A 26087-nucleotide genomic window follows, 5' to 3' on the forward strand; every position below is an offset into this window, starting at 1 on the left:
AAAGAATCGTGATCCTCGATTTTTTCTGCGGTGAAACGACCAGAAAGAAGATTCACTTCTTTCCTATAAGGGGACGATTGTCCGAAAGCACGTAGCGAGCTGATTGCGCCGCGGACCGCTTACATCGGATTACTGGTCCTGCGCTCCGAGCCCTAACCACTGCTGCCTGCCTTCGCACACGTGTGTATCGGGGAGTTGTAAAGTGAGTTATGCGAATAAAACAAGGCGGGAAGTCCAGCCTTGATCTTCAGAAGTAGCGTTCTCCAGGACCCAAGGCCGAGGTGGTGCCCGGAGAAGGGCGCCCTCGGCTCGGTGGGAGCGCCACGGGACCCGGGTCCTTGCCTTCAGCATCTTCACCTCGCTCCCCTTCCTCCGAAGTTGCGGAGGTGCCGGGAAGAGGCGGGGCCTCGCCTCGGGCGCCCGAGTGATTGGCTGCCCGGGGCCCCTGGCGAGGGCTGTGTGGTCCAGCCCGGGTGGAGAGGGGCGGAGCGGCCACTGCTCCAACCACCGCCACCACCACCACAGTCGCAGCCGCCGCAGCCTCAGCCTCCAGGCAAGTAGCTCCGAGCGGCGGCTTCCTGGGCACCCCGACGCGGACGAGGGCGCCGCGCTCTGCTCGCTCCGCGCCCGAGCCATGCCGGGCAGCCGCGCGTAATTGCCGCGCCCGGGCCGCCGCCGACCCGACCCTGGGCACGGTCCCTCGCCTCAGCCGAGCTTTCCGTGCGCGCAACTCCCTCGGTCTCCCCCGGCCCCTCGCAACCATGCCCCAGGCGACTGCGCTCGGCCCCCTTGTGCCACTGCTGCTGCCTCCCCTGCTGCTGCTGCTGCCGCTGCCCCGCGACGCCGGGGGGCTCGGGGAGGGTTCGGACGCCGCCTCGGACTACTCGGCGCTGGAATTCGAGGAGGGCGCGGAGCAGCAGCTGGAGCATTACCACGACCCGTGCAAAGCCGGTAGGTGCCGCCGCCGCTGCCGCCAGGGGAGTCCGGCAGAAGTTTGCCTTTGAAATGCAAATGAGTGGTGGGCAAGCCTGCGCTGCCGTCTGTGGGACGGATCTCCCCTCCCCTCCCCCGAGATCCCCCGGGCTCCCCGGGAAAACAATGCCCCAGAGGAATTGCTTAAATACGACTCCGGCTGGGACGTCCCAGTCCCGGGTTTGCGGCGCGCACGGGGTGGCGGCCGTGGGAGCACTCCCAGAGCGAATCAGGGCGGGTGCCCCAGGCCGAGAGGGCGCTCGGAGGCTGGGGCGGGCGCCCGGGCCGCCTGACAGCCAGGTGGTCAGCACGGGCCACCGCCGGACGCCCTGGGCTGGAGCGGAGGAGCGGGGCTGGGCGCGGCGTTCCCAGGTTCAGAAGGAGTCGCTGGCTCCCATTTCACGGCATTTGTAAGTTTCCCGCGAAGTTTCCCAAGATCTTGCGGTTACTCTTGGGAAGAGAATTTAAAAAACCGAAAAGCTTCACAGCAGGCAAAAGGAAAGGGGTAGCTGAGGGAGAATGTGCATGGTTCACGTTGCCGCAAACTTCCCTGTAGCCCCCTCAGCGTGGTCCCGGCCTGGGGGTCGCCCTGGGCGGGCGGAGATGGAAGCCGGCAGGTGCTCTAATCCCGCCAGGAAGCGGCGCCCCGGGACGCGCGAGTCTTTCTGGCGCAAATCGCGGCCGGGCGCGGCAGCTCCCTCTTCCCACGAGCCACGAAGCGGCTCCTGTGTCCTGAGAGGAGCGGATTCCGAGCCAGAGTAGTTGAGGCGTCAGCCCCAGAAGGGCTCAAGCACATGTTCCAAAGAGAGTTGATGGGTCTGGGGCAGGTCCCAGCTGGGACAGTCGGTGCTCACGCTCCCGGGAGAGGATGGTCTCGGAGGCCTGCTGAGCCGCTCCTGGCCAGTGGCCGGGGGCCTGCGGGTAGTGGTGTTTAATCCCTAGGCATAGTCCGGTCTCTTCGCTTGGCGGCCCGCAGGGGTGAGGAAACAGGAGGCAGAGCGCAGCCTCCATCCGCAGAAGGGCAGGCTGCTGCTTCCAGGTGCTGTGCTGGCCAGGTCTGTGGGAGTGCCATGGACCAGTGGCCCCATTCCTTCACGCCCTGGAGACCTCTAGTAGCCTCAGTTTCCTCATCTTTAAATTGGGGCCAGTAATTTTAGGAGGACTCAGATGATTTATGAGCAAATGCTCTGCAAATGGAATAATGATGATGGCACTGTAAAGGTATTGTTACTGCAGGGGCTGTGTTCTAGGCTGGGAGCTGGGCAGGTGAGAAGTGGGGGAAGTCTGGGGAAGGCCCGGTTACTAGGAGGTGGGCGGAGCTAGAGGTTGTGAGACCTGAGAATCTTGTGAAGGTCGGAGGTCAAACCAGGAGCTTGGTCTTACCCTGCAGAAAGATTCCTCCAAAATACTCACCTATTGCTTACCTTGTGGGGGACTTCTGAGTTAGGAAGGTGGGCAGAAGAGTTGGTTCCTGGGTAATTTGAGAGAAGGTGAGCAGGTTGTGTGCCCTGACTGAGGTACCTCACGGGACCCGGCTCGTGACTGGGAGGAGAGTCTCTGGAGCCCTGTTGGAATGGTGGCCTTGCCCTGAAAAGGGGGACATGGAGGCTGCAAAAATAGGATGGAGGCTGAAGAAAGAGGGTGGCTCGACCATCACCTGCACCTGTCAGACCCTGGACTCTACTGATGTGAGCTGGGGACTCTGGGAGGCAGTGTGGACAGCTGGGGCCTGGACCAGGGAAGCGATCAATTTGTTCAGGAATGTACTGAGCACCTCCGGTTTGCTGGGTGCTGGTCTGGGTGCTGCAGATCCAGGTGAAAGAGACATAGGTCTGAATAGGAGAGCTCCCCAGCTCCCAGTCTCAGCCTTGTGGAATAACCCTGCGACAGGTTTGCCTGTTGGGGCCTCATTTTTCTCCAGTAACTTTGGAGAAAATGCTGGATGACCAGGGAATGTGTCTTCTGTGACTCTTTGCAGACAGAATGGGATGGGCAGGCAGGGCTGGAGAGCAGAGGATCCTGCATGTCGGCTTCCGCCAGCTCCCTGCATCCTCCACAGCTATCCTTGATCCTCCAACCGCTTGGCCTCTCCCTGGGCTATGCTGATGCTAAGAGTGGCCAGAAGAGGGCGAAGGCAAGGGAGACCTGGGGAAAAGGTTACATCTCAGTCTGCCCACACTTCTGGAAAATCCCTGAGCGAGGGGACAGCCTTCTGGAATGACAACAGGCAGTTCAGCAGTGCACTGAAGTCTGATGAAAGGACATGCCTCTTGGCTCAGGGGTACACTGCATTTCCTGGTTACATGTTTCAACCAAACCTGCAGGGGCAGCCTCTAGTTCTATCTCAGTCAATCCTAACTCCCAGAACCCTGTAGCCGGAAGCCCTCCGCCTAGGACCTGCCTCAGAGCTTTGACTCTAAAACTCCTCCCACCTGCCCCTCCCCCAGAGAGGGGTCTGCATTCTGCTGCAGATGCAGAGTGCAGAGAGGAGAGTCTTGGATCTATTCCTGGCCTCTCGGGAGCTGTGCTACCTTAACAAGTCCCCTCCTCTCTGGGCCTCAGTTCCTCATCTGTAGAGTGAAGATGTTGGGCTTGTTAGGGTTGCAAACTGACAGGTCCAGGGAGCTGGTTCTCTTGGTCCACATCAGCTGTCTAGCCCTGTGCCCACTTCATACCTTGCGGGCATTCGAGTTTGTGCCCCTGACCCCTTCCTACTTAATGTTCTGTGGTTCTATGACGTTTGCTTCCAGCTCAATCTCTCAGAGGCTGACCAAACAAGTAAGTCTTTTATCATTCACAGATTTTACTAGTTACTCTGCCATTTACAAGCTGTGAGACCTTGGGCAAGTCACTTAATTTCTCGGTGCCTTCGTTTCCTCATTTGTAAATGAGAATGATTCCTAATAGATTAATGTGCTTAGAACAGTGCCTGACATATAGTTAGGTCTTTTATAAACAGATTTCCTAGAAATTTGTCAAAAGGACATCTTCACACTGACCTTTGAAGCAAGTTTTAAACTGTCAAATTTCAATTTACTTGTAAACAATCTATTTAATGCTGTAAAAAGAGATGCTTTTTAAATCAGATGATGGAGAGTAGAAATGAATCTGTGAAGCCCTCCTGGCCTGGGATTGGAAAGATGCGCGGGGCTCCCTGGGCTTGGTCTCTGTCTGGCGGTCCATAGCTCTGCCATCTTGTTTTTCATCTGATATTGTAAGTGCAACCAAGGGTTCACTTGACAGTAAATTACAAGACACCCTTCCAACCACCATGCCTCTGAGAGCAATCTTTGCAAAGCTTCTGAGGGTTTCCCTTCCCTGCTTGCCCTCAGCCATAGTTCTTTAGCTAGATTCAGAGCCAGAAGGCCTGGGTCCTTATCATGATCCTGCTTCTTACTCTCTGTGTGGCCTTGAGCAAGTCACTTCCCCTCTCCATGCCTCAGTCTCCTCATCTGCAAAATGGGGTTGGGAACAAAACACTTGATCTGCAGGGCGGACATGAGGCTAGTTGTAGCTGGGCTCCTCAGAGACCAGGGCTTGCATGCAGACAGTTTGTTTGGGAGGTGATCCCAAGAAGCAGGGTGAGGGAGGAGGGAGAGTGCTACAAGCAGGGAGGAAATCCAAGGGAGTGGAATCAAGGTAGATGCTTTAGTTGACGGGTCTTGTCCCCACGGGACCTCTGCAAAGCTTCCGCACAGCCTCCCAGAATTATCTGTCCAGAGAACAGGAGGTTGGAGCATTCATCCAAAGGCTGCTGTCCTTCGTTGTTGGCTCCCTGTTCCAGTTTCTATTCCTGTGTGAAAAACCACCTGAACTCAGTGGTTAGAACAACCACCACTGTATTATGTTGGTGATTCCGTGGATGGGGAGTTTGGAAAGGGCACTGCAACAATGGTTGGTCTCTGCTCCACAATGTCTGAGACTCCGCTGGGAAGACTTGTAGGCTGGTGATGACTCGACCCCTGGGGGCTGGAATTGTCTGGAGACTCTCTCACTCACGTCTGCCTGTTGAGGCTGGCTGTTGCCTGGCCTCTGTTGGACTGTTGGCCCAAACACCCCCAAGCGGCCTGTGTGTGTGGTGTCTCTCCTTGTGGGCTGGTGAGGCTTCCTCACAGTATGGTCGCTCGATTCTAAGTGCATGCATCCCTAGAGAGCCCGACGGGAGCTGTACTGCCTTCGGACCTGGCCTCAGAAGCTACATAGCATCACTTCCACTGTGGTCTCAAGCCTTCCCAGATTCAAGGGGAGGGGACACAGACGCACCTCTCCATGGGAGCAGTGTCAGAGTCAGGTTGTTAAAACAGCGGGGGAGTGGGGGATATTGTTGCAGCCAGTTTGGGAAAATATGACCTGCCACACTCCTTGAGGCGTTGACTTCCCGGTACGTCCAGCCTGCACCTGCGTGTGCAGGCGCAGTGGGTCTACAGGTTCAGAAAAAGTTCTTAAGAAGAAAAGTGGGGAGACATGCCGTGGACACATGGAACTGCCCAGAGCTGAGCTGCGGATATGTGGCTCAGGTCACCAAAATTGTCTACGTGAGGCTCAAATGATACGAAAGAGCTTTGTAAACTGTAAAGTGCGGCAGGGCCTTTGGGATTTATTAAATCCAAAGAAACTGGCTGACAGCTAGCTTTACTTTTCAGCTGGTGGCTTGATAAACGCCAGGGCCTTCCTCCCTGCTGTGTGTTCATATGTGATAAATGTATATATTCCTACATAAAGAACTATAGTTGATAGCTTCTGTCTCAGGAGCCGGTGGTGAAGGTACTGGCCTGGGAGCTGGTTCTTTCCTCCTGGGGAAGTTCGCATTCCCTCCCCACGCTTTCAGACCTTACTTCTGCCTGGAATTTGGGGCGCTACTCAGCCTTATCATTCTCTCCAAGGCACAGTGACCTTACCAATCAGGTCCTTATTTTCGGGGTCCCCCCAGAGCCCTTGGGGACAGCACTGTCTAGGGCACCTCTTCCTAGCAGCCCTCATGTTATGATGCGACACTGGAATGTGAAACTCCATGAGGTCAAGAAGTTTTATCTGCTTTGCTCACTGCTGCAAGGCCAGTGCCTAGACCAGTGCCTGATGCACTGTAGGTGCTTGTCAGTATTTGCTGGATGAAGGAATGATGATTTTTTAAAAAATTTTCTGGGGTTTTTTTGGTTTTTTGCTGAGGAAGATTAGCCTTGAGCTAAAATTCATTGCCAATCTTACTCTTTTTTTTGCTTGAGGAAGATTAGCATCTGTGCCAATCTTCCTCCACTTTATATGTGGGTCGCAGCCACAGTATGGCTGATGAGTGGTGTAGGTCCGTGCTTGGGATCCAAACTCATGAACGTGGGCTGCCAAAGCGGAGCGTGCCAAACTTAACCACTATGCCACGGGGCCGGCCCCAGGAATGATGAATGTGCATTGGGTCTGGGGCTGAAGAAACCTCCAAGCTCACTGTCAGCGTGGAAAGTGAATCAGACCTGGCCCAGTGGGCTGCAGCCCTCCCTAGAGTGCTCAGGGTGGGGTTGGGGGACCGTGGAGTTCCAGGCAGTGCTCCCCTGGAGTTTCCATCCTTCATGGCAGTGGCAGGCTCCCTGGTTTCTTAAGCCCAGATGTGAGGCTTCCATGGTGCCTCCTGGAAGCCGATCTCCCTGGCATGGCCTGTCCCCAGCACCGGAGCTGCCATCTCCCTGGCACCTCTTCTCTCCCCCGTCAGACTCCCACCCCTATGGGCCACACCCACATGAGGGCAGCTGGCATTTTTACAACTTAGTTTTCACCCCTACTTGTCGTGGTGTCCTTGCTGATGGGCAGGTGCTGATTTGATGGAGTCAAAATATTTCAGAGCCGTCCTGAAATGAAATGTTTCTCTTTCCTGCTTCACCAGGCAGGAGCAGCACCTGGTCCACCTCTGTCTCCAATATTTCACCCCCCACAGTGCACTGGGGCAGGGCCAGAGGTGGTTAAGAGGTTTGACACCTGGCAGACCTGGATTTAAAATCTGCCACCTGTGTAAGGCTTTGTGACTTTGAGCAAGTTCCTTAACCCCTCTGAGCCTTAGTTTCCTCACTTGAAAAGAACTACTGATATTCACTTTTCAGGGTTGCAACAAAGATTAAATGACACAGTGTTTGTCAGGTGCTTAGCACAATTTCTGGCACAAGGCAAGTGCTCATCAATTGATGTGTGCATCATGAGAGCTCAGAGCAGGTGCTCGCGAGTAGTCCTTGAACTCTTTTGTTGAAATGCTGTAGAGGAATTTGAATTTTTGTAATAAACAAACAGTTGATTTCACGTTAGAGATTCTTAAATTCAGAGCTGATAATTATTGTTAAACAGGGTCTTAAAAGAAAGCGAAGGGTGAATTTTATGGTATGTGAGTTACAGCGCAATAAAGATTAAAAAAAAGTAAGTGAAGATGAGGACGGGCAGAGCTGGGGGAGGAAACGCACTGTCTTGGCTCCTGAGTGACTATTGCTGAGAGACAAAGCCAGGTGAGCAGAGGGTTCAGCTCAGTAGAGCAGGCAGAGAGGGTGTGGCCGTCAGATGCCAAACAGAATGCAGAGGTCCCAACAGTGGCCAAGACTCACACTGGGGTGGGCAGCGTCTGGAGGGGGAGGCCAGGAAGGGGAACACATGGGTCCCTTTTGGATGAGGATGTTCCAAGAGCTGAATGATATCAAGAACGCACCTCCATTGACCTTTGACCCAGTCCCACGTGCAGACAAGCAGCTGTGACGGTTCCCATTTTGCTTGTGGAGAAACTGAGCTTCAGGCCTAGACCCTCTGCCCGACACTGATGATCCTTTGATTTCCAATGCCGTCCTGTAGACAGAGCTCAAGTCCTGTAGACAGAGAAGTCCTCAGTGATATCATTCAAGGTAGGTCCCCAACCCTGACATCAGTGGAACCCATTTTTCTTTCTTTCTTCTGCCCAGTTATGTAACGATCGGCATCTCACATGCTCTCCTGGGGGTGGCACGTGTGTTCTTTAATCCTCTGTCCAGCACAGTGAGAGGAGAGGAGGGGTGGGGCAGTGGTTGTGCTGCAGAGCCATCCACAGCAGCCCCGGATCTGCAGGGCACCTGGCACGTGCAGGGCTGTGCACTGGGTAACGGGGATCTAAGTGCCAATCAGACCTCAACCCTGTTCCCGGGAGCTCCCAGCTCATGGGCGTGAGCATGGCCGTCTCAGCAGGAAGACGGGCCTGATGGAAGCCGAGTGTAGACAGGTCAGCAAGCAGTTCGTCTCATTCAGCAGCACCTCTGTGGTCACTTCTGGACCTTCCGCTTATCCGCGGCTTCTCCGGCCACTCTCAGGGCACTCCTCAGCCTGCGCCATGCTTGTGTGAGTGCCCAGCCCGTTGGTTCTGTACCCAAGCTTTGGAGTCAGGCTGACGGGTTTTCTTTCTCAGCTCTGTCACTTACTAGCCATGAGAACTTGAGTAATCCTTCAGCCTTTAAAGCCTCAGTTTCCTTGTGTATATAATGCAGTTAATAGAAGCTCCTATCTCACAGGCTTGTTGTTCTATGAAAGGCTCTTCATACTGTGCTTAGCAAATAGAAGCACTCAATTCATGTGAAACGTCACTATAATTTTGTGGCCCCCGAAGAACCTGCCACGTGCAAAAAGTGTATTGATTAAATTGTGTCACATGAACAGCCCCACTTTCCATTCCCGTGAGGGAGCCTAGGGGCTAAGGGAGCGGACTCTAGATGCAAATTGCCTGGGTTCAGATCCGGTGCTGCCACTTAATGCCTGTGGGGCCCTGAGCAACCTGCTTAAGCTTTCTGGATCTCAGGTTCCTCATTTATAAAATGTGTATACGATTATCTACCACTTAGGGTTATTATGAGAATTAGATGAGTTAATATAGACACAGCACTTAGTAGTGCCTGAAACATGGCAAACATTCAGTAAATATTATTGTTTTTATTATAATCATCCCACAGAAATCCAACAAGGTTTCCAAGTGGCAGGAAACCAAGTATCAAACAACTGAAGCCAGATGATGTTGTCAGAGTTTAATGTTCCCTAATGATGCCGATGCCAATAGCCCCTCTGTATCCAGAGACCTTGGTCTAAAAACAAATCTGCCATGAATCTCTTTGGCTTCCTTGGGGTTCCATGCCCTGCAAGCCAACCAGGTGTCTGGGCCCCACCTAAGAAGCCAGCCCCTGACAATTGGGAGATGGTGAATCGTGTTGGGCCTGAGCCTCCGTTCAGCCAGTGGCTTCTCCCAGCACTCTTCTTTCCAAACCAGCATTCCTATGGTCTCCAGGTTCCCAAAAGCTGAGGTGCAAGCAGGATTTGGGCCCACACCACATTTGATGGTGACGCCCATCCTTCTGCCGTAGAGACCTAGTCAAACAACCTGAATAGAGGCTGTAACTTCGTTGGTCCACAGATCTTTGCCTTCTCAACCTTCACTGTGTTTTTCAAAAGGAAGAACAATGACACTAACCCTCACAGTGGTTGCAGCATTACCTTAGAGATTTGGGCAACACCTAATGGTTTACAAAGCTCTTCTCCTTCTATTCCCTCCACTGGTCTCTCAGCCAAGAGATGGTCTGGGCTCCTATGAGCTCATGGCCATTGCAGGACGTGCTCTCCAGGGGACAGGCTGAGCTGGGACCTGCACGCGACATTGAACTTGTACGTGGTGGAACAAGATCCTGACACCCCTGTCCTCCCCTCTAAGCACGTGGCCTCTCCGCCATGGAACTGCTCCCCTTCTCCTGACTCCCTCCACACACAGTCAGCATGCGTCTCCACGCTGCCCAGGCTGAAGGTCCTGTTTGTGCACTTATTCTCCAGAAGACACAGCCCACAGCTTCTCCCTACCTTTTTCTCTATCCTTGGCTGGGAATTCAACAAGGACAAGACAATTCTAGGCTTCAAAGTACTCTTAGTCTCAAAGCATAGGGGAGAATAAATGAATAATTCAAGGTGTTGAAATGCATCATCCCCCTCTCTGTTCCTCCATCCCTTCTTCAGAAGGCCTAGGGCAGCGTCTGGGTGTCAGGTCAGTTGGGTCCAGCCATCTCCCAGAGGGAGAGGACTTTGATGGCCGATGTTTCCCAAGGAGGCTCTGGGTGAGTGGCAGCCTGGGTGACAGAGCAGAAGCAGTGAAACATCCTGTTTAAGAGACCATCTTTGGCATCAGGCAGCCCGTGGAGTGAAGCCTGCCTCTGCTCTCACTACCTGTGTGGTTTTGACTAAGTTTCTTAACCTCTCTGAACCTCAGTTTCCTCATTTGGAAAATGGGAATAATATTAAACCCATCAAATAGGTTTGTTTGAAGATTAATTGAGGCAGTGAACATGAAGTGTTTAGCAAGCAGTCATTAATTGTTAGCTCTTCTGCCTACTACTACTATTATTATTATTCCTATTGTTGTTCCCCATTTAAGAATTTCCCTATAAATGACAATCTCTCAGCGGCCTTGTGCATGCTTATCTTTCCCTCTCAGGGCTGCAAAGAGTTCTCTTGGGATCCATAGCATGTGGCAAGTGATAATTTATTGCTCCACAGCTCACTCGCTCTCATCCATGAAGCAAGGCAAGGATGACAGATAAACCGAATTCATAGAAGCAGGTTTCTCATAGTGTCCTCTTAGCCCGCTCGTAATACAGTTCTGCCTGGATGCAAACATAGCAACAGGAATCGAGCTTTCCTGCTGATTGGTTACAGACCTATATGTGATCACGCCACCTCTAACCACTTCTGTCAATTACCAATAAATATTCTCAAGCTCGCCTGCACGAGCACTTGAGCGTTGATGTTCAGCTCTGAGTCTGCCTGCTCCGCCAGCTGGGCCACTTATCTCCCGGCTCATCCTGCAATTTGCACGGAGCCTCCTCCCCTTCCTCCCACCTGGGTTACTGGCCTTGAGTTGATGTGAGTCCTGCATGAGCCAGTTTCCCACAGGAGCCTTCCTCCTTAACTCTTTTTCATGGCTCTGGGTCAGTTCTCCTCCCCCATGAGCTGGTGCTGGTTTCCCATCCTCTCCCCTGGGCTCAGAGTCTGCCATGGCTCACTGAGGGCTGGGCCCTGTGGTTGCAGGTACCAGGTGGTACCAGAGTTCATCCAGGTGCTTCAACCAGAAACCCGAGTGCCATCCTGAACACCTGTCTCTCCCTCCGCTTCTCAGGCAGTCCAGCTCAAGTCCTGCCAATTCTGTTTCCAAAAGTGAGTCCATCCACTTCTCTCCATTTTCGCTGCCACCGTTTGGTCCAAGCCCCCACCAGCTCCAGTGCAGGCTGCTGAGACAGTGTCTGAACCCATCTCCCCGCTGCCCCTCCTGTCTCCTGCAGTCTGTTTTCCACACTGCAGGCAGAGTGATCTGTTTGAAACTCACATCTGATCCTGTTTGAAAAATCAGACCCGCTTAGGACCCCTTGATGATTTCCCCTCGCACTTGGGATGAGAAGGGTCGGCAGGCCCTGTTCCTCTGACTTGTCCAGCCTCCTCCCCTTACCTGCCAAGCTCGCCTCCCACAGCTTCTTCCTCCCGCCTGGAAAGGCGTCCGGACTCTCTTCATGGTCAACTCTGACTCTTCCTCCAGGACTCCTTTCCCCCCAAGGCCATCGCTGGCCCTGATCTCAGTCAGGTCCCTTCTCTTAAATCTCTCATCACCTTTGTTCCTTGTGTGGCCCTTTTTGCATTGCAGAACTGGGTCTCCTCAGTGATGTGATTACCTGCTCAATGTCTGTCTGTGCATTTGACAGGGAGCCCCAGGGGGTGGAAACTAGACTCATTTGATTTCCAGGCCACAAGCACAGTGCCTGGCACATGGTGGATGCTCAACCAGTATTTGTCAGGTGAAAAACTGAGCAAATGAGATCTGATAGGGATTTGGAAAGGGTAGCGACTACTGAAAGACAATCAAGGAAGGCTTCCTGATAAGGGGCTGGTAAACCCTGAGCTTAGCCTGGAAGGATGGGTGGGATCTGGAGAAGCTGGGATGCAGCAGAAGGCATTTCAGGCAGAATGAACAGCATGAATCAAGGCGAGGCAGCAGGAATGCTTGTGTCTGGGGCTGCGGGGTGACTCTGGCTTACTTTGTAGCTACGAGATGGAAAGAGGCTTGGCACAGTGAATGTCAAGCTGAGATGCTGGAAACGTGTCTCCTAAGGAATGGAGAGCTATTGATGGTTTTTGAGCAGAGGACTGTTATAATGAAGACAGGTGATGCTTAGGATCTGGAGAAACAGGAAGGAGGAGGACCACCAGGAGTTCTAGGCCTGGAAGCATGAGGACCAGACTCGGGAATGGGAAGGAAGGGAAGATGGGAGCGAGACTGTGGTTGTGTGCATGGGAGAGGTCCCCAGCTGAGCAGTGCCTCCAGGTCATCGTGGAAACATGAAGGCGTTCATTAAGGCATGCCTGGCAAGCATTGGGGCGCCCTTAAGATGGGCAGGAAAGGGAGATTGTTTTTTTAACATAAAACAGCTTTCCTAGTTACACAGCTAATACACACCCTGTGGAGAACATTTAGAAAATATAGGAGCAAGAGAAAATATTTCTGCTAATTCCATTATCTAGAAGTAATTGCTGTTAACATTTTGTTGTGTGTATTCTTCCAAAATTTTTCTATGCATGTTTGTAATTTTTTTTAAATGCTGTACATACCACTTTGAACCTGCTTGCATTTCACTGTCACTTAGTCCCATGAACCTTTTCTATGACAATAAAGATGCTTATGTAATAAACGTGCTTGTGTAACATCAACTTTAGTTGCTTTGTACATCATTGTATAAATGCACCATAATTTATTTACTCCATTCCCTATTGTTGGACATATAGATTTTTTTCCCCAGTCTTTTTCTTTTGCTTTTATAAACAATGATGCTGGAGTCATCCTTGAGGCTAGATTTTTATGTACATTTTTAATTATTTCTTTAGAAAAACTTCCTACACATAGAACTGCTGGGTCAAAAGTAGACATGCTTTTAGGGTTTCTGATTCTTCTTTTCAAATTGTCCTTCAAAATTTTTTACTCCTTTGCACTCCCATTAAAATTAACATTTTGTATTCCAGTTTTTTAAAACTTTGCTAGTTTGATAAGAGAAAAATATATTGCTATTTCTTCAATTTGCATTTACATTGTAATTGTATTTCTTTTTCAAATGATTTTGAACCTTTTAAAGTATTTTTTGACCTTTTGTATTTCTTTTGCTGTGTATATTTCCTGTTTAAGTGCTTTTTTTTCTGTTCATGCTCTTTTTTTTTCTGATTAGATGTTCATTTTTTTAGCATTTTGTGGGAACTCTTAAATATTAAAGACTTCAACCTTTTATCTGTCATGTCTGTCACAAATAATTTTTGGAGAGAGGATTTTTAAAAAGTGGAAAGCTTATTCTGTCCCCTCTCATTCACTTTTTCCATGGAGGTGATCGCATGGCTATATCCGTTAAGATCAGGTTAAATTACTAGTAATGAAGCCAAGTCAATTGGCTGTGTCCATTAGGGTCCAGTCAGGAGACTGAAACCACACCAGTAATTTGAAAATTCAATCTAAAGGATTGTTAACTAGCAAAAGGGACTCACTGCTGAAGGAGGCAGAGAGCTCTAAATAAAGCCAGAGGAGCAGATGTAGCTACGAGGGAAGCGATAAACTTGGAAGGGCACCCCCTCCAAAGCTGAAATTCTAACTTCATAGGAGCAGGCGTAGCTGTGACCCCCCGGAGGTTGGAGAAGCTCACTGAGATGCTGCAGGAAAAGGCTGACAAGCCGAGAATTGCACCTTGGAGTACTGGCAAAACTTTGAAGGGTGGACATCCATGGGTCTCCTGAGCAAGGCTGGCAGCCACTCCCTAGGAACCAGAAAGACCACCAGAACCAGGAAGAGAAGCCCCTTCCTCCTGCACTATCCCTCTAGTGCCCTCTACTGACGAAGGAGAAATGTTTACAGGGTCCAGTTCTAGTATCACAAAGCGTGGCAAAGAGGGTAGATTTAGAGCTGAGAGGCAATATGTTGATAGCTGGAATAAGCTAAACAAGCTTAAACAAGCTAGAATTGGCTGGATTGGCTAGATTGGCTTAAACAAGCCAGGAATTTCTTTTTCACATCAAAGTCTGGAGGTCTACAGTCCAGGGCCAGTATGGCAGTTCTGCTCCAGGAAGTCCTCCAAGATCCAATCTCCTTCCAGAGGCCCTAGGTTGAGGCCCTTGACCTCATGGTCCAAGATGGTAGCCAGAGCTCAAACCATCACAAACACGGCCTAGACATGGAAGGCATGGGAAACAAAAGGGGACAAAGAATGTGTGAGGAGAAGGTTCCCAGGAGATGCATTTGTAACTTCTGTGTTCATCCCATTGGCCAGGACATAGTCACATCACCACAGATGGCTATATGGGAGTCTGGGAGATCTTTCTTCTAGAAGGTCTGGAACTGAAAATCAAAGGTTCTGTTACTATGGAAGAAGGAAGAAAATCGGATTTTATTATTATGGAACAAGGAAGAAAATCTTTGCCACAATAAGCTAAATTTACTGGATCTTTATAAGGAAAATTTAGTTAAAACGATGATAGGCCCATTACCCCTGCTGTACATTAAGCAGATACACAAAGTAAGATCTTAGAGTAAAACCTTGTAGAATATTAGAGCCGGCATGAACCCTTGGGGTTATTTACTCTAAGTTTTTCATGTTTTCTGTGAGAACCCTGAGGGCCTCAGCGGGGTAGCAACTTGTCCAAGATCACACAGATAGCTATTGGCGTGGCTGGAGGTGGACCCAGTTTGCCTTAGCATATCTTTCCACTCTCTGCACTACTTAGGGTCTCCTGTGGGAATGAATCTTGCATAATTGCACTGGTAACTTACGGCTCTATGAGAGATCATTTCACGGTGGAGATATTAGGGCTTATGAGATGTGCCTGGTCCTGGAATCAGGCACGTAAGATGCAAAATTAGAGCCCAAGACGCTTCTGGCTTTTAGGTCCTAAACTGCATCCTTCTCTCCATTGCTGAGTGGAGGCCATGTGAGCTCAGGCTGTGGGAATGCAGCAGGTGTAAGATAGCAATAAATCATATTCTGCTGGAATTCAGCAATGAAAAGTGTTGTCTTAGACCAAAGCGGTCATTCACTCTATCAGTCAGAATGCCATTTTCTTATTTAGCTGTGGGAATAATGGGAAGATTTCCTTAGAACAGCTGTATGAGCCAGGGTCCCAGCAGGATAGACTTCACCCTGGATGTTTCAGATGAAGAGACTTTAATGAAGCGACTACTTACAGAGGCAGAGTTGAAGGAACAAACAACAGTGTGAGACACCCAGAGATTAGCAAGCTGTGCCTGTGGCTGAAGGGACAGGGAGGGAGCAGTGTTACAGGAGCTGGAGCGGTGCAGGAGGGGCAATGGCAGAGGATGTGCCTACTGCCAGAGGCACAGCAGCAAAGCAGGGAAGAAATGCTGTCTCTCTCTCTCCTCTTCCCCCTGATCTGTTCAGTCAGGGTCTCCTCCTGATTGAATGCAACCGGAATCCAGAGAGGGGGATGTGGAGGACGCAGTCCACAGGGTCAGTCTCCCTGGGCACAGAGCAGGGCAGAGACGGTGGAGAGTAATTATAAAAACAATAATTTTAATCACAGCCCAGGGCTCACCGCAGATGTTCATTTACATGGATGGAGATATTTTTAGTATCTTTATAGCATACATATGTAAATGGCCAATGTGTGGCACCCACGATGCCCCTTCTCCTCCTTGCCAGTGGCAGATGTGGCTAATTGATCGTGGCTCTCTTTCTGATGGGTCCAAGAAGTCACCTCACAGTGCTCACAGAAACATCACCAATTGAGTGGGGTTGGCACATGAGATGAAACCTATTCGGAGTTCTAAAACTTAAATGGCCTTGCAAATATGGCCTACCTGTTCATGCCAATCTAGTGGATAATGTTTTTTTCTGGGAAATTAGCTGAGCAGATATTTCTTAAGCCAAATGAGTCCTGCTTGGAAAGCCAAGCTGTGGCATGGCTCTGAAATGCATTGGTGCAGCCATATTGTGATATAGATGAAGAGGAGAGGCAGAAGGCCATATATGCCTTGTGCAAGGTAGCCACCAACCCAGACACCAGCCAGACCCTCTTGGCTCGTCTGTAAAGGAGGATGATGCCAGCCAAGGTGGAAGGCAGGGCTGGGTGTTCTCTTGAGATGGAATCAGCTTTCAGAGCTGAGCTGCTCTGTCATACCCATCTGTATGTGGTGCTCTCCTAGGTCCTGATTGATCTTTACCATGGAGAGTCCTATGGACTCAGGTCCTGCTACTTTCCGGTGTGCTCTCTTGGACCCCTGAGTTCAGGCTTTAAGTGACTTTGAATAGAAAATCCTTAGCTGGAACAAATGAGTAATGGGTTATGGACGTTGCCAGCATGATATAGGGTGTAGATGGCAAATAGGTCCCAACTCTTGTGCCATATTTATCAATTTGTGCTGGCCCTCTGTAGCACTGTGTTGAGATGGATTTGGAGGCTGTGTCCAGGTTCAATGGACAGGAGGGTTGTGATCAGTTAGGGATATCTGCCGTGGAGGAAAGAGGGTAAGTAGGGCACAGGTTGTCTCAAATTTGCCATTCCCGGTGTAGGGGAAGAGCACTGGGTTAGAGTCAGCAGACATGGCTTCTAGATGTGATATTTTGAGAAAGTCATTTAACTTCATGGACCTCAATATCCCCACAATCCTGAGAAGGACATTACTTAGATGACTTTTAAACTCTTTCTATCTTAGAAATTCCATGATTCAAACTAGTTTTTAAAAGTCTTCAATATAAAACTTGCCACAAATCCGTTTGATCCAATTAAGATATTTCCAACTCCCCACTCCTCTCTGCCATATGCCTGAGTAACTGAGCTATCTATGCCTTGGGAAGGCCATTTCCCCAGGCTGAAGCAGCTGGAAACCCTGGAGACAGGAGGCCGCCCATACTAAACAGATCCTACTCTTTAATCTCAACCAAAGGATCCAGGAGGCGTGATTCACATCTCTCCCCGTTTCCTCTCCTCTGTCCTCTGGGAGCCTGAACCTCTCCCCTCCTGCTCTGCAAACGCGCCTGAATGCAGCGTCCTGAAATTTAGGTTCATGGTTTCAAAGTTCATGGTCCTGAGAATAAACAAAAAAACTATTGTGGTTGCATAGAGCTGTGGACCCCATTAACACCGCCCCATGAATATTTATAGCGTGGAACTACAAAAGAACATAGAGGCCATATTGTATTTCCTAGAACTTTCTTTCCATGGGGTCCTTTCTCTGTGGGTCACTTTAATGTAAGCTTTGCTTATTTAGTTGCACACTTTAAGCCGATTAACTTTTTACTAAAAAAACCCTCCCTGTTTGTTTGTACATACACTCGCTTGACAAAGATTCACAGAAAACTGCTTTAAACCTGTTAAATCCCTCTGCTGGAAACTTGAAGTGAACTAAATGTGTCTCTGGGTACGATTTCCCTTTAACTCTGCCTGCCTCGGGCCCCTCCACGCCACCTCAGCCTCTTTCCTGGGAAGGATTCCGGGGGTTCGAATATTCCACATTTAGTTCCTCCAATAATCTCGGCTTCTCTCTCAGTGACTATCTTATAGAACGTTAGAGAGGTCCTTCCCCAGGGGCTTATTATTGGGATGGACAAACAGGGATCCTGGGCGGATCCCCTACATTTCTCTACCAGGAATTGTAGTGAGATCAGACATTCGAGCTGGAGGGACCTCAGAGACCGTCGACTCCGCTGGTCTCCAAACTTCAGTATGTGCAAGCACCTGTTGGGGCGGAACGGGGCATGAATTTAAAACGCATGTTCCTGGGCCTTGTCCCCAGAGATGCTGCTTTCGTAGGTCTTGGCTGGGGCCTGGGGACCTTCACATCAACGCTCTCCTTAGACACTTCTAACACAAGGGCTTTGTGGACTTGAGAAGCACTGAGCTGGTTCAGCCATCTCGTTGTGTGGGTGAAGAAAATGCCACCAAAGGGAAAAGCTACCTGCCCAGCATCACCCACAGCATCCAAGCTCCCTCTTCTGCAAGATAGACCAGCCCTGTGGTTCCATATTGCTTTAATTTGGGCCTTTGGTGTCCCAAGATGCAGCTCTACTGTGGAACAGTTGTGATTAGGTCCATAAGTGGAAGCTGACTGAAAATAAGCCACCTCTCAGTGCAGGCCCAAGTTGCAAACGCAGAAATGAAAATGAGGAAATGGCCTGGTGGTGGAGGTGAGAGGGATAATGTGAGTACCCGCTGGAGGCCACTCCCGTGGGATAAATCCAGGTCCCCGCTGGTTTTGAAGTGAGCCCTGGGGTGGGGCAGGGCCTGTGGCCAGGATAGACTGGGAAGGTCGGAGGGGTATCCTCAAGCTGCTTCGGCCTCTTGCTCTCTAGGCGCCAGGAAACAGAGTCTTGGGGAGGGTGTGTCTGGTGACCGAAGGCGGCCCAGAGTCGAAGGGTCTCCCTCTGACGGGCTGGGCTTCTGTCTGGCTCACAGACTCCCCAGCTCTGCAGGCCCACTTAATACTCCCAGGATCCCGGAATCTTAGGTGGAGAGGGATGTGAAGGACCCTCTTGGCCCACCCCCTCTGTGCTCTGCCCCCTCCCAGCATCCCTCTTGCGCTGTCCGTTCTGCCAGGCCAGGAGCTCATCTGGGAAGAGAGCTCTTACCGCTGACCATGAGATCAGCCCCCAGCTTGAACCCCAATTCTGGAAACTGGGTCCTGTGGGAGGCAGGGAAGCGAGCTCCAAGTTTAGAGCCCAAATGTCTGAGTTCAAGCCCCGCCCCCTTCTCACTAGTTGTAAACTTGAGCTAGTGGGGAACTTCTCTAAACCTCACTTTCCCCCATAAAATGGGCTAAAGACTCTTGCCCTGCCTTCCCCTAGGACTTCAGTGAGGAGCATTCATTCACTCACTCGTTCATTTATGACAATGTTCTGAAGGTCCGTGCCAGGCCCCGGGCTGGGTGGGAGAGGAGGAGAACGTGTGCGTGGAAGGGATGGCAAGCTGTGAAGTGCTGCAGCAAAGTCAGGGACTCCTTGTGGCCAGCTCCACCTTGGGCACTCTTAACAGTCCTGGAATTCTGTTCCCTATGTCTGAGACTTCCTTTTTGCCCCTGCCTAGCTTCTCAGCTCCTGTGGCCTCATGTTCTGCCTTGCTTTCGCTATCATCAGCAGGCCACGTGGCTGGGTCCTCCACTTCACCTGGGCCCCCCTCACTGGGCCCCTTCTGCTCCTCCCTTACAGTGCCTTGCTATTTCTCCTCTCAGGGCCTTTGCACATGCTGTTCCTTTGGCCATCATGCTCTTTCCTCTTCTTATCCACTTGCCAACTTCTGCTCATATGTCATCCTCCTACTCAAGTATCACGCCCTCTGAGGCCTTTCCTGATTCCACCCCCAAAGCTGAGTTCGTTACTCCTCCTTTCCATGCCTCCATTCCTTACTGAGCAGCACGGATCACTTCAAGGCAAAGATACATGGCAGTTGAGTTAGAATTGACAGATGGCCTAGAGCAAGTTGTCTAATCTCTCTGAGCCTGATTTCTTCATCAAAAAATGCATATGATGATGCATGTTGTACAGAGTTGCTATTGTGAGGGTTAGGAGAGTGTGAAGAGCCTAGCTCATCACTGGTGCTCAAGAATGATCAGTCCCTTTCTGTTCAGTGTCTTGGTTCTGGGCAAAGAAGTGAAATACTAGCTTTGGAAGAAACAGAGAGAGCTGCTCTAAGATAAAGGGGGACACATTAAAAGGATGTGAGCTCCCTGTCACTGGAGGTGTGTGAGAAGAGGCCGCTCAGGCATCAGTTAATGGGTTGGACCCTATGAACTGGAGGGCCCCTTCTAGCCCTAAGAGTCTAGAGGGCAACCATGTTGGGAAATGCTGCATTCTCTTGGAGAATCCTGTGTTCTCTGTCTTTCGCTTGGAGAATCATGATATTTGTTCGGATTGCAAAGGCCCTGAGAAGTCATGCAGTGCAGAAAGTGGTTTAACACAGCATTTCTTATTAACTTCTTAGAATGGGAAGAGCTGACTTGGTGGGGAAGAGCTCTGATTTGGGAATCAGGGATGCTTTGTTTGACTTAAAACACCTGTGAAGCCTCTTCCTGCCTGTGTGACCTTGGCCAAGTCCTATCTCCTCTCTGGTCCTTTGTCTGAGGTTGCTGTGTAGGAGGCATATGTGGGACGCCTACCACAGCATGGCTTGCCAAGCGGTGCCATGTCTGCACCCGGGATCCGAACTGGCGAAGCCGGGGCCGCCTAAGTGGAATGTGCGAACTTAACTGCTGTGCCACCGGGCTGGACCCTTGAGCTTTCAAATCTAACTTACAAGTCTTATTTATAGATCCAGCAAGGTTTAGTAATTGCTAACATCTAAAAGGGCGCTTTTACAATTTAATTAAATTCTTGTAAGCGTGTCAAACCATATTTAAAACTTGAATATATCCCATTTCCTTCTTAAGTAGTCCATTTCTCTAACAAAACATCTATCCTGAATTCTTAAATAATTCTTATGAATCTAATAAATTAAACTTGTAAATATGATCAATCTTGGATCCTTTAAAGCATTCCCAGTGCCGTTGAAAAACTTGGAAAGATTTCAAGTTAAAGTCACAAGTCTAAATATGTTATTCAAATTAAATTTTTAAAATTGAAATCTAAGACCCATTAGTTACTCTGAAAAATCACATGCTCTCAAACCTAACTGAAGAATTCAGAGTAAGGATTTGATGCTCCTAAATATATTTATACTTAGATTTCCAAATTCATAATATTAAAAGGTAACTCCTAAGGAACATTCCAAAGTATTTAGAAGTTACTCTCCTAAGTAATTTTGGGGTTGTCATCTCTGCTTCCAGAGGTTTCTGAAGGACAGAGAAACTCTGATCACTGCTTGGAGTGGCTCTGTTGGTGCCCTCGAAGGATGGTCGCATGGTCTCACGGGTTCCCTGATTCAGATTACATGTCACCTGATTCTTCTGTCCAACACACCCCTGGGCTGCAACATCACTTGATCCAATTCTTCATTTCTTTTTCTTTTAAAGATTTTAAATGTCTTTCCAGCTGGCTCCAAAGACCTTTCATCTTGAAGCAAGACTGGATTATTTTCATATTTCCCTTATACGCTAGGGCCATAATTATTCTTGATATTAAAATGACGTCTGGCCCCTGGTGACACTCATGGCTTCGCCTATTTTGATTACGATGATCAAGGACAGTCTACTGATGACATCCGCTCCAAATTTACTGTGTAGAGCAAGTTGTTAAACTCTAGGACCCTTGGTTTATGGGAATAAAAATATTTACCTATTTGGGTCCTGTGAGAATTACATAAAATAGTGTGTGTGACATCTTACTCAATCCCTGGTCCTTATGTGCGCCTGAAGAACATTTGCTATTATTATTGTTGTTACCACTCTGTGGTCTGAGAATCTCCATCCGTCCATTCATTCAATCATTCATTCATTCATCCATCCATTCACTTGACAAACATCTTTTGAGCTTCCAAGTTACTTTCTGGAAATTGGGGTGGAGGGAGACAGGCACACAGATGAACAAGACTTAATTCTGCCCTGAGGAATGACACCGCCTTCCTCCCGTGGAGAGGGGGAGATGGACACACAACCAAGTGACACCAGCAGACCGAGATCAGAGCTGTAAGCAGAGCTGTGGCACCTGCAGAGAAAAGACCCGACAAGGCACCACCAACCAGCCCAGACCGGAGTCATGATTTAATGAAGCGCCAAAGGCAATGTTGTTTTGGAGAAAAATTCTCAGTACTCAGCATCAGCTGGTATGATCAAAAAAGTCTTCCAAAGGATCTGAGCGCTCACATGTGCGAGCCTCATGCTCCCGATGAGATGCCCTGTTCCTGGGGCCTTGCAGTGGGCGCTCGTGCTGGTTATGTGCTTCCTGTTCTCTTCTAGATCAATAGTTCCCCAAATGTGGCTCAGGGAACCTCTGGCCTCACATTCACTTGAGATGCTTGTTTAAAGCAAGAGTCCCCACCTCCACTCCAGACCTATTGGATGGTGGGGGCAGGGGCTGATGGGTCCTGGCACTAAGGTTTGCGAACCACTGCTATGGTCCCTACAAATGCTGTGTGGTATCAACCAGTTACAATCATAGAAAGGTAAAACATTTACCTACATTACCACCCAGGTAGGAAAGAAATATAGCTTCTTTATTTTCTTCAGCTAAATTAAATTTCCTCTAATAAGCACCTGAAGAACATTCGCTATTATTATTGTTATTACTACTCTGGAGTCCAAGAACATCCAGCCAGCCAGCCAGCCAGCCAGTCACTCAACAAACGTCGTATGCAGAGTAAAAGCGATTAGGACTTAAATTTATCAAGGGACAAAATTTCAGTATCTTCCTAATTAAGTCGTATCTTTTGGGTAATTCAGAGTCTCTTTGGAATAAATTTTCAAGTTTTCCTATTTCCTCCTCCTCCCCCTGCTCTTTTCTGGCACAGAATCTGGGGGTATGGTGGGAGGGCGTTGAAGGTGGGAATGAGGCTTATGTGACCCGGAGAGGCCTCGTCATCTGAGTGCACCCTGGTCCATATTGGGAGGGAGTGGGTTTGTCTGACTCCTGGGTTCGTGGGCCTTGGTGGCACCCACTGAGGAGTGTCTGGTCATCTCTGGCGTTTCAGCATGACATGCTGGTACCTGCTGGTGAAGCCCGTGCTCTTGAGCATTTGGTTCTGGGGATAAATCCTACTCTGTGGCCTTTTCACCCTGACCTCAGGCCTCTGCCGGCCCACTGGCGCTCTCCGCGCTTCTGCATTCCTCCCTGGGTATGTGGGGGCAGCCGGAGCCCCAGGGCGCCAGGTGCTGGCAGTCAGGTCTGGGAGCACCCGCAGGCCCACGTCTCTGGACACTGCCCTCCACCCCCGCTGTCTGACTGCCCCGTGTGTGGTGGATGAGGCAGCTTCTCCAAGACTCACAGCCTCACTTGCCTATGCCTTGAGGAATGGGTCCCAAGCCTGATGTGCCCAGGCTCCCTCACACCACACCTCTCTCTCCTGTCCTCTGACATGGAGGGCTCCTTGAACTTCCCCTTCTGTCTGATAGGAACTCCCCGGGATCATATCCTACTCTTCCCTGAAGTAGCTGTCACCCTTCCGCCCTCGCTGGGGCCAGAAAGGCAGAATGGATGCTGGAAACAAGACTCACGATGTATTGAGAATTCACCAGTTTAATGTTTTCAGATATTCCCATCATTTCAAAAGGAAGGAGACAGGGTTCGTGGGCTGGGAAACGATCTAACCTTGCTTTGGGCGTTGGACTTACACAGATAGAATTAGGAACAAATTCTTTTCATTAATTTACCAATAAATGTTTCCTGACGCCAGACACAGTTCTGGGCACTGGGGATTCTGTCGTGAGCACAGCGGGCAAAACTCTTTGCCCACGCCAGCAGGCCTTCTCGTGGGGCCTTGGGTCTGGTCTTATGTGGCCTCCCAGCCAGGGCAGCTATTCAACCTGATTTGTTTGAAAAATGTGTTTTTGCTCTTATTTTGAGAGTGGCACGGGGACTGTCTCCCACAGTGCTAAGAGCTAGTGGCCTGTCCTCCTTTCCTGACACGGCCTCGGCTTATTGGATCGAGTGACCGTCCCTACAGGAGAATGTACACTCCTTTCTGTTTGGGGTATAAATAACGCCTACAGAAGGGCCGAGAAGCTCTGCTGGGTCTTGGATTCCACCCTAGGGTGGAGAGACTCAGGACAGAAGACAGTCCTCTGTGGCCTCCAGAGCTTCCTCAGGCATTTGTTCAACAAACCTTTCCTGTGCCTCCGCTGTGTGTCATGTGCTGAAGATAGAACAATATTAGGCCAGGTAGACACGGTCCTTGCCTTCATGAAACCGCAAAGATAGATGTTAAGCTGGAACATTAGTTAGCTTCATTGTGACGATGCCGCAAAGGAGAAGTTCAAATAGAAGGACTGTTTTTTGGTGCAGCCGCAACTCTCAGGATGGCTCAGGTGTGCTAGAACCTCCTATGGCCCTTCTGGAACAACAGGACCTCCCCCATTCAGGAGAGGACAGCAAGAACTCTCTATGAAAGGACAGGAGACACGGGCTTCCTCTGGCTGAGAGGGGAGGCTGTTTCAGAAACGGGCTCCCTCCAGAACTCCGCGGATGCAGCCTTCGAAATCCCTGCACAGATGGAGCCTGCCTTCTCAGGATGTGAGCCTGGCCAGAGGCTCTCACAGCATCTCTGCCACCTCTTAGGTTGCAGACAGAGCCCTTCTTGCATGCTTGGCTCAGTGAGTGCTTCCTTCCTGCCTTCCCTCCTCAGTCTGCCATTTACTGTGCCTTTTTCCCTGAGGAGGAGCCATACAGCTGCAGTAGATACTGTCTTGACATGAAGCTGTGACTTCTGTGGAATCCCTAGCCCCCAGAGGGACACTGTCTGCCTCCAAGCAGACCCCTAAGCTTCCTTGCTATCTCCTCCAGTGTTTTGGTTGAGATCCTTGAAGCAACTATGTAATGAAGAGCACATTGTGCAGGAGTCTGGGTTGCTGGCTCCCCACCATTGCCCAAGCTTATTTGATATGTCAAAACCCAATTTCTTCCTCTTTTGGTATAGAGGTTTTCACCCTTGGCTCCTAGATGTATGTGGAGAGATTCTACTCTGCTAGTTCAGACCAGAGCTTAATGAGAATCATCCTGGACTTGAGTCTTGGCTCTGCCAAATGACTTGCTAAGTGACCTTGAGCAAGTCCCTAGGCCTCCCTGCACAGCATGCTCATGTCCGTGGAATGGGCTGGGGGAGCGCTCCAGATGACATCCTGATTCTGGTCCTCTGTCCTGGGGTGCCAGTCACCCTGGTTTGAATCCTGTAGCTCTGAGCCTGATGTTGGGGGTGCCTCCAGGACTCAGAGCAGCACTGAGGAATCGTTGCATGGGAGGCGTCCTCTCCGAGTATGGGGCAGGCAGCCTTCTTGGGCTGTGTCTTTGAGGGATACCCACAGCAACTATCTTTGGGATCCTGAGACAGGATCTGTAGGATAGAAGGGCAGAGCGTGGGATCTAGACACATGACAGGGAGCCTCCAGGACCACAAGATAGGAGACTGGGCTGGGTGCTGGAGGGGGCTCTCTGGGTCCTGAGATGGGATAGAATCCAGTGGCAGGCTACGTGGTCTTCCCCTTGTGTGCTCCCTGGGGCAGGGCCAGGCCAGCGTCCTCTTGTGTCTGCTGTGGCTAAGGGCTGCCCTGGGCTGGGTGCTAGCGCTAAGTCAATGATCCCCATGGGGGTGGGTCATCTCTTGGCCTCACTGCACATCACCATTAACATAGGCCATTGCCAAGGATCTCTATGTCTGGAGGATGCGGCTCTGCTGGCTATCTCGCATTTCCTGAGTGGTACCAGGTACCAGCCCTGTGGTAATAAACACTGACTCATATTATCTTACTTGATTTCACAGCAACCTTGTGGGAAGATATTGTTATTGTTTATCTCCATTTGAAAAACGAGGAAACTGAGGCTCAGAGAGGTTAATTTATTTTCCCAAGGTTACACAGGCAAAACTTGAGTCCGGTCTTTCTGATTCAATACCTTCACTCTTGGTCACTAGGCACACACAGCCTCTCACATGATCACTTTCCTTAGTGTGTGTAAAATGGGATTTGCTATGTGAAATATGTGTGTGTACAGCTGGAGCCTGTCTCCAGGGCATTTAGAACCTGGCAGGGCTTGGGAAGCTGAGTAGATGCTATGAGCAGAGGAAGGCAGTTTGGGGGCCTGGAAAAAGTCCAGGTTTTGGGGTTCTTTTTCTGCCACTTGCTGGCTGTGTGACCCTGAGTGACTCAATCTCTTCCCTGGGTCTCATTTTCTTCATCTTTAAAATGGGAATGAGAAAAGTAAGAGAAGTGATACCTATAGGAAATCCATTATTAATTGTAAAGCATTATAGGAAATATTATTTCCTCCACATAGCCCAGCTTCCCCTCCTCCACCCCCACCCTGGCATTTACTGGGCTCAGTAAATGTTTGTTAGGTGAGTATATGGACACAGTTTAGCCCCCGTTGTCTGGTTGACACCGTTTATCCTAAAGGAATGCAGAGAAGGAAAGGAATGTTTCAGGATGGGAGGGAGACCTTCACAGAGGAGACCTGGGTATTGGCGATGGGAGTTGAGTTGAGCATTGC

General features: G+C 50.0%; 1 protein-coding gene across 1 annotated transcript in view; it reads left to right on the top strand.

Moving 5' to 3' along the window:
* Window positions 1-486: 486 nt before the first annotated feature.
* Window positions 487-26087, top strand: part of TLL2 (tolloid like 2) — a 133081-nt gene continuing 107480 nt past the window's right edge. Inside the window, exon 1 of the mRNA XM_001500497.7 lies at window positions 487-951. Within this exon, the coding sequence (XP_001500547.2) occupies window positions 762-951 (190 nt within the window). The 5' untranslated portion in view covers window positions 487-761. The remainder of the gene's footprint in view (window positions 952-26087) is intronic.

Source organism: Equus caballus, chromosome 1, assembly GCF_041296265.1.
Source record: "Equus caballus isolate H_3958 breed thoroughbred chromosome 1, TB-T2T, whole genome shotgun sequence".
In the NCBI taxonomy this organism is placed as follows: Eukaryota; Metazoa; Chordata; class Mammalia; order Perissodactyla; family Equidae; genus Equus; species Equus caballus.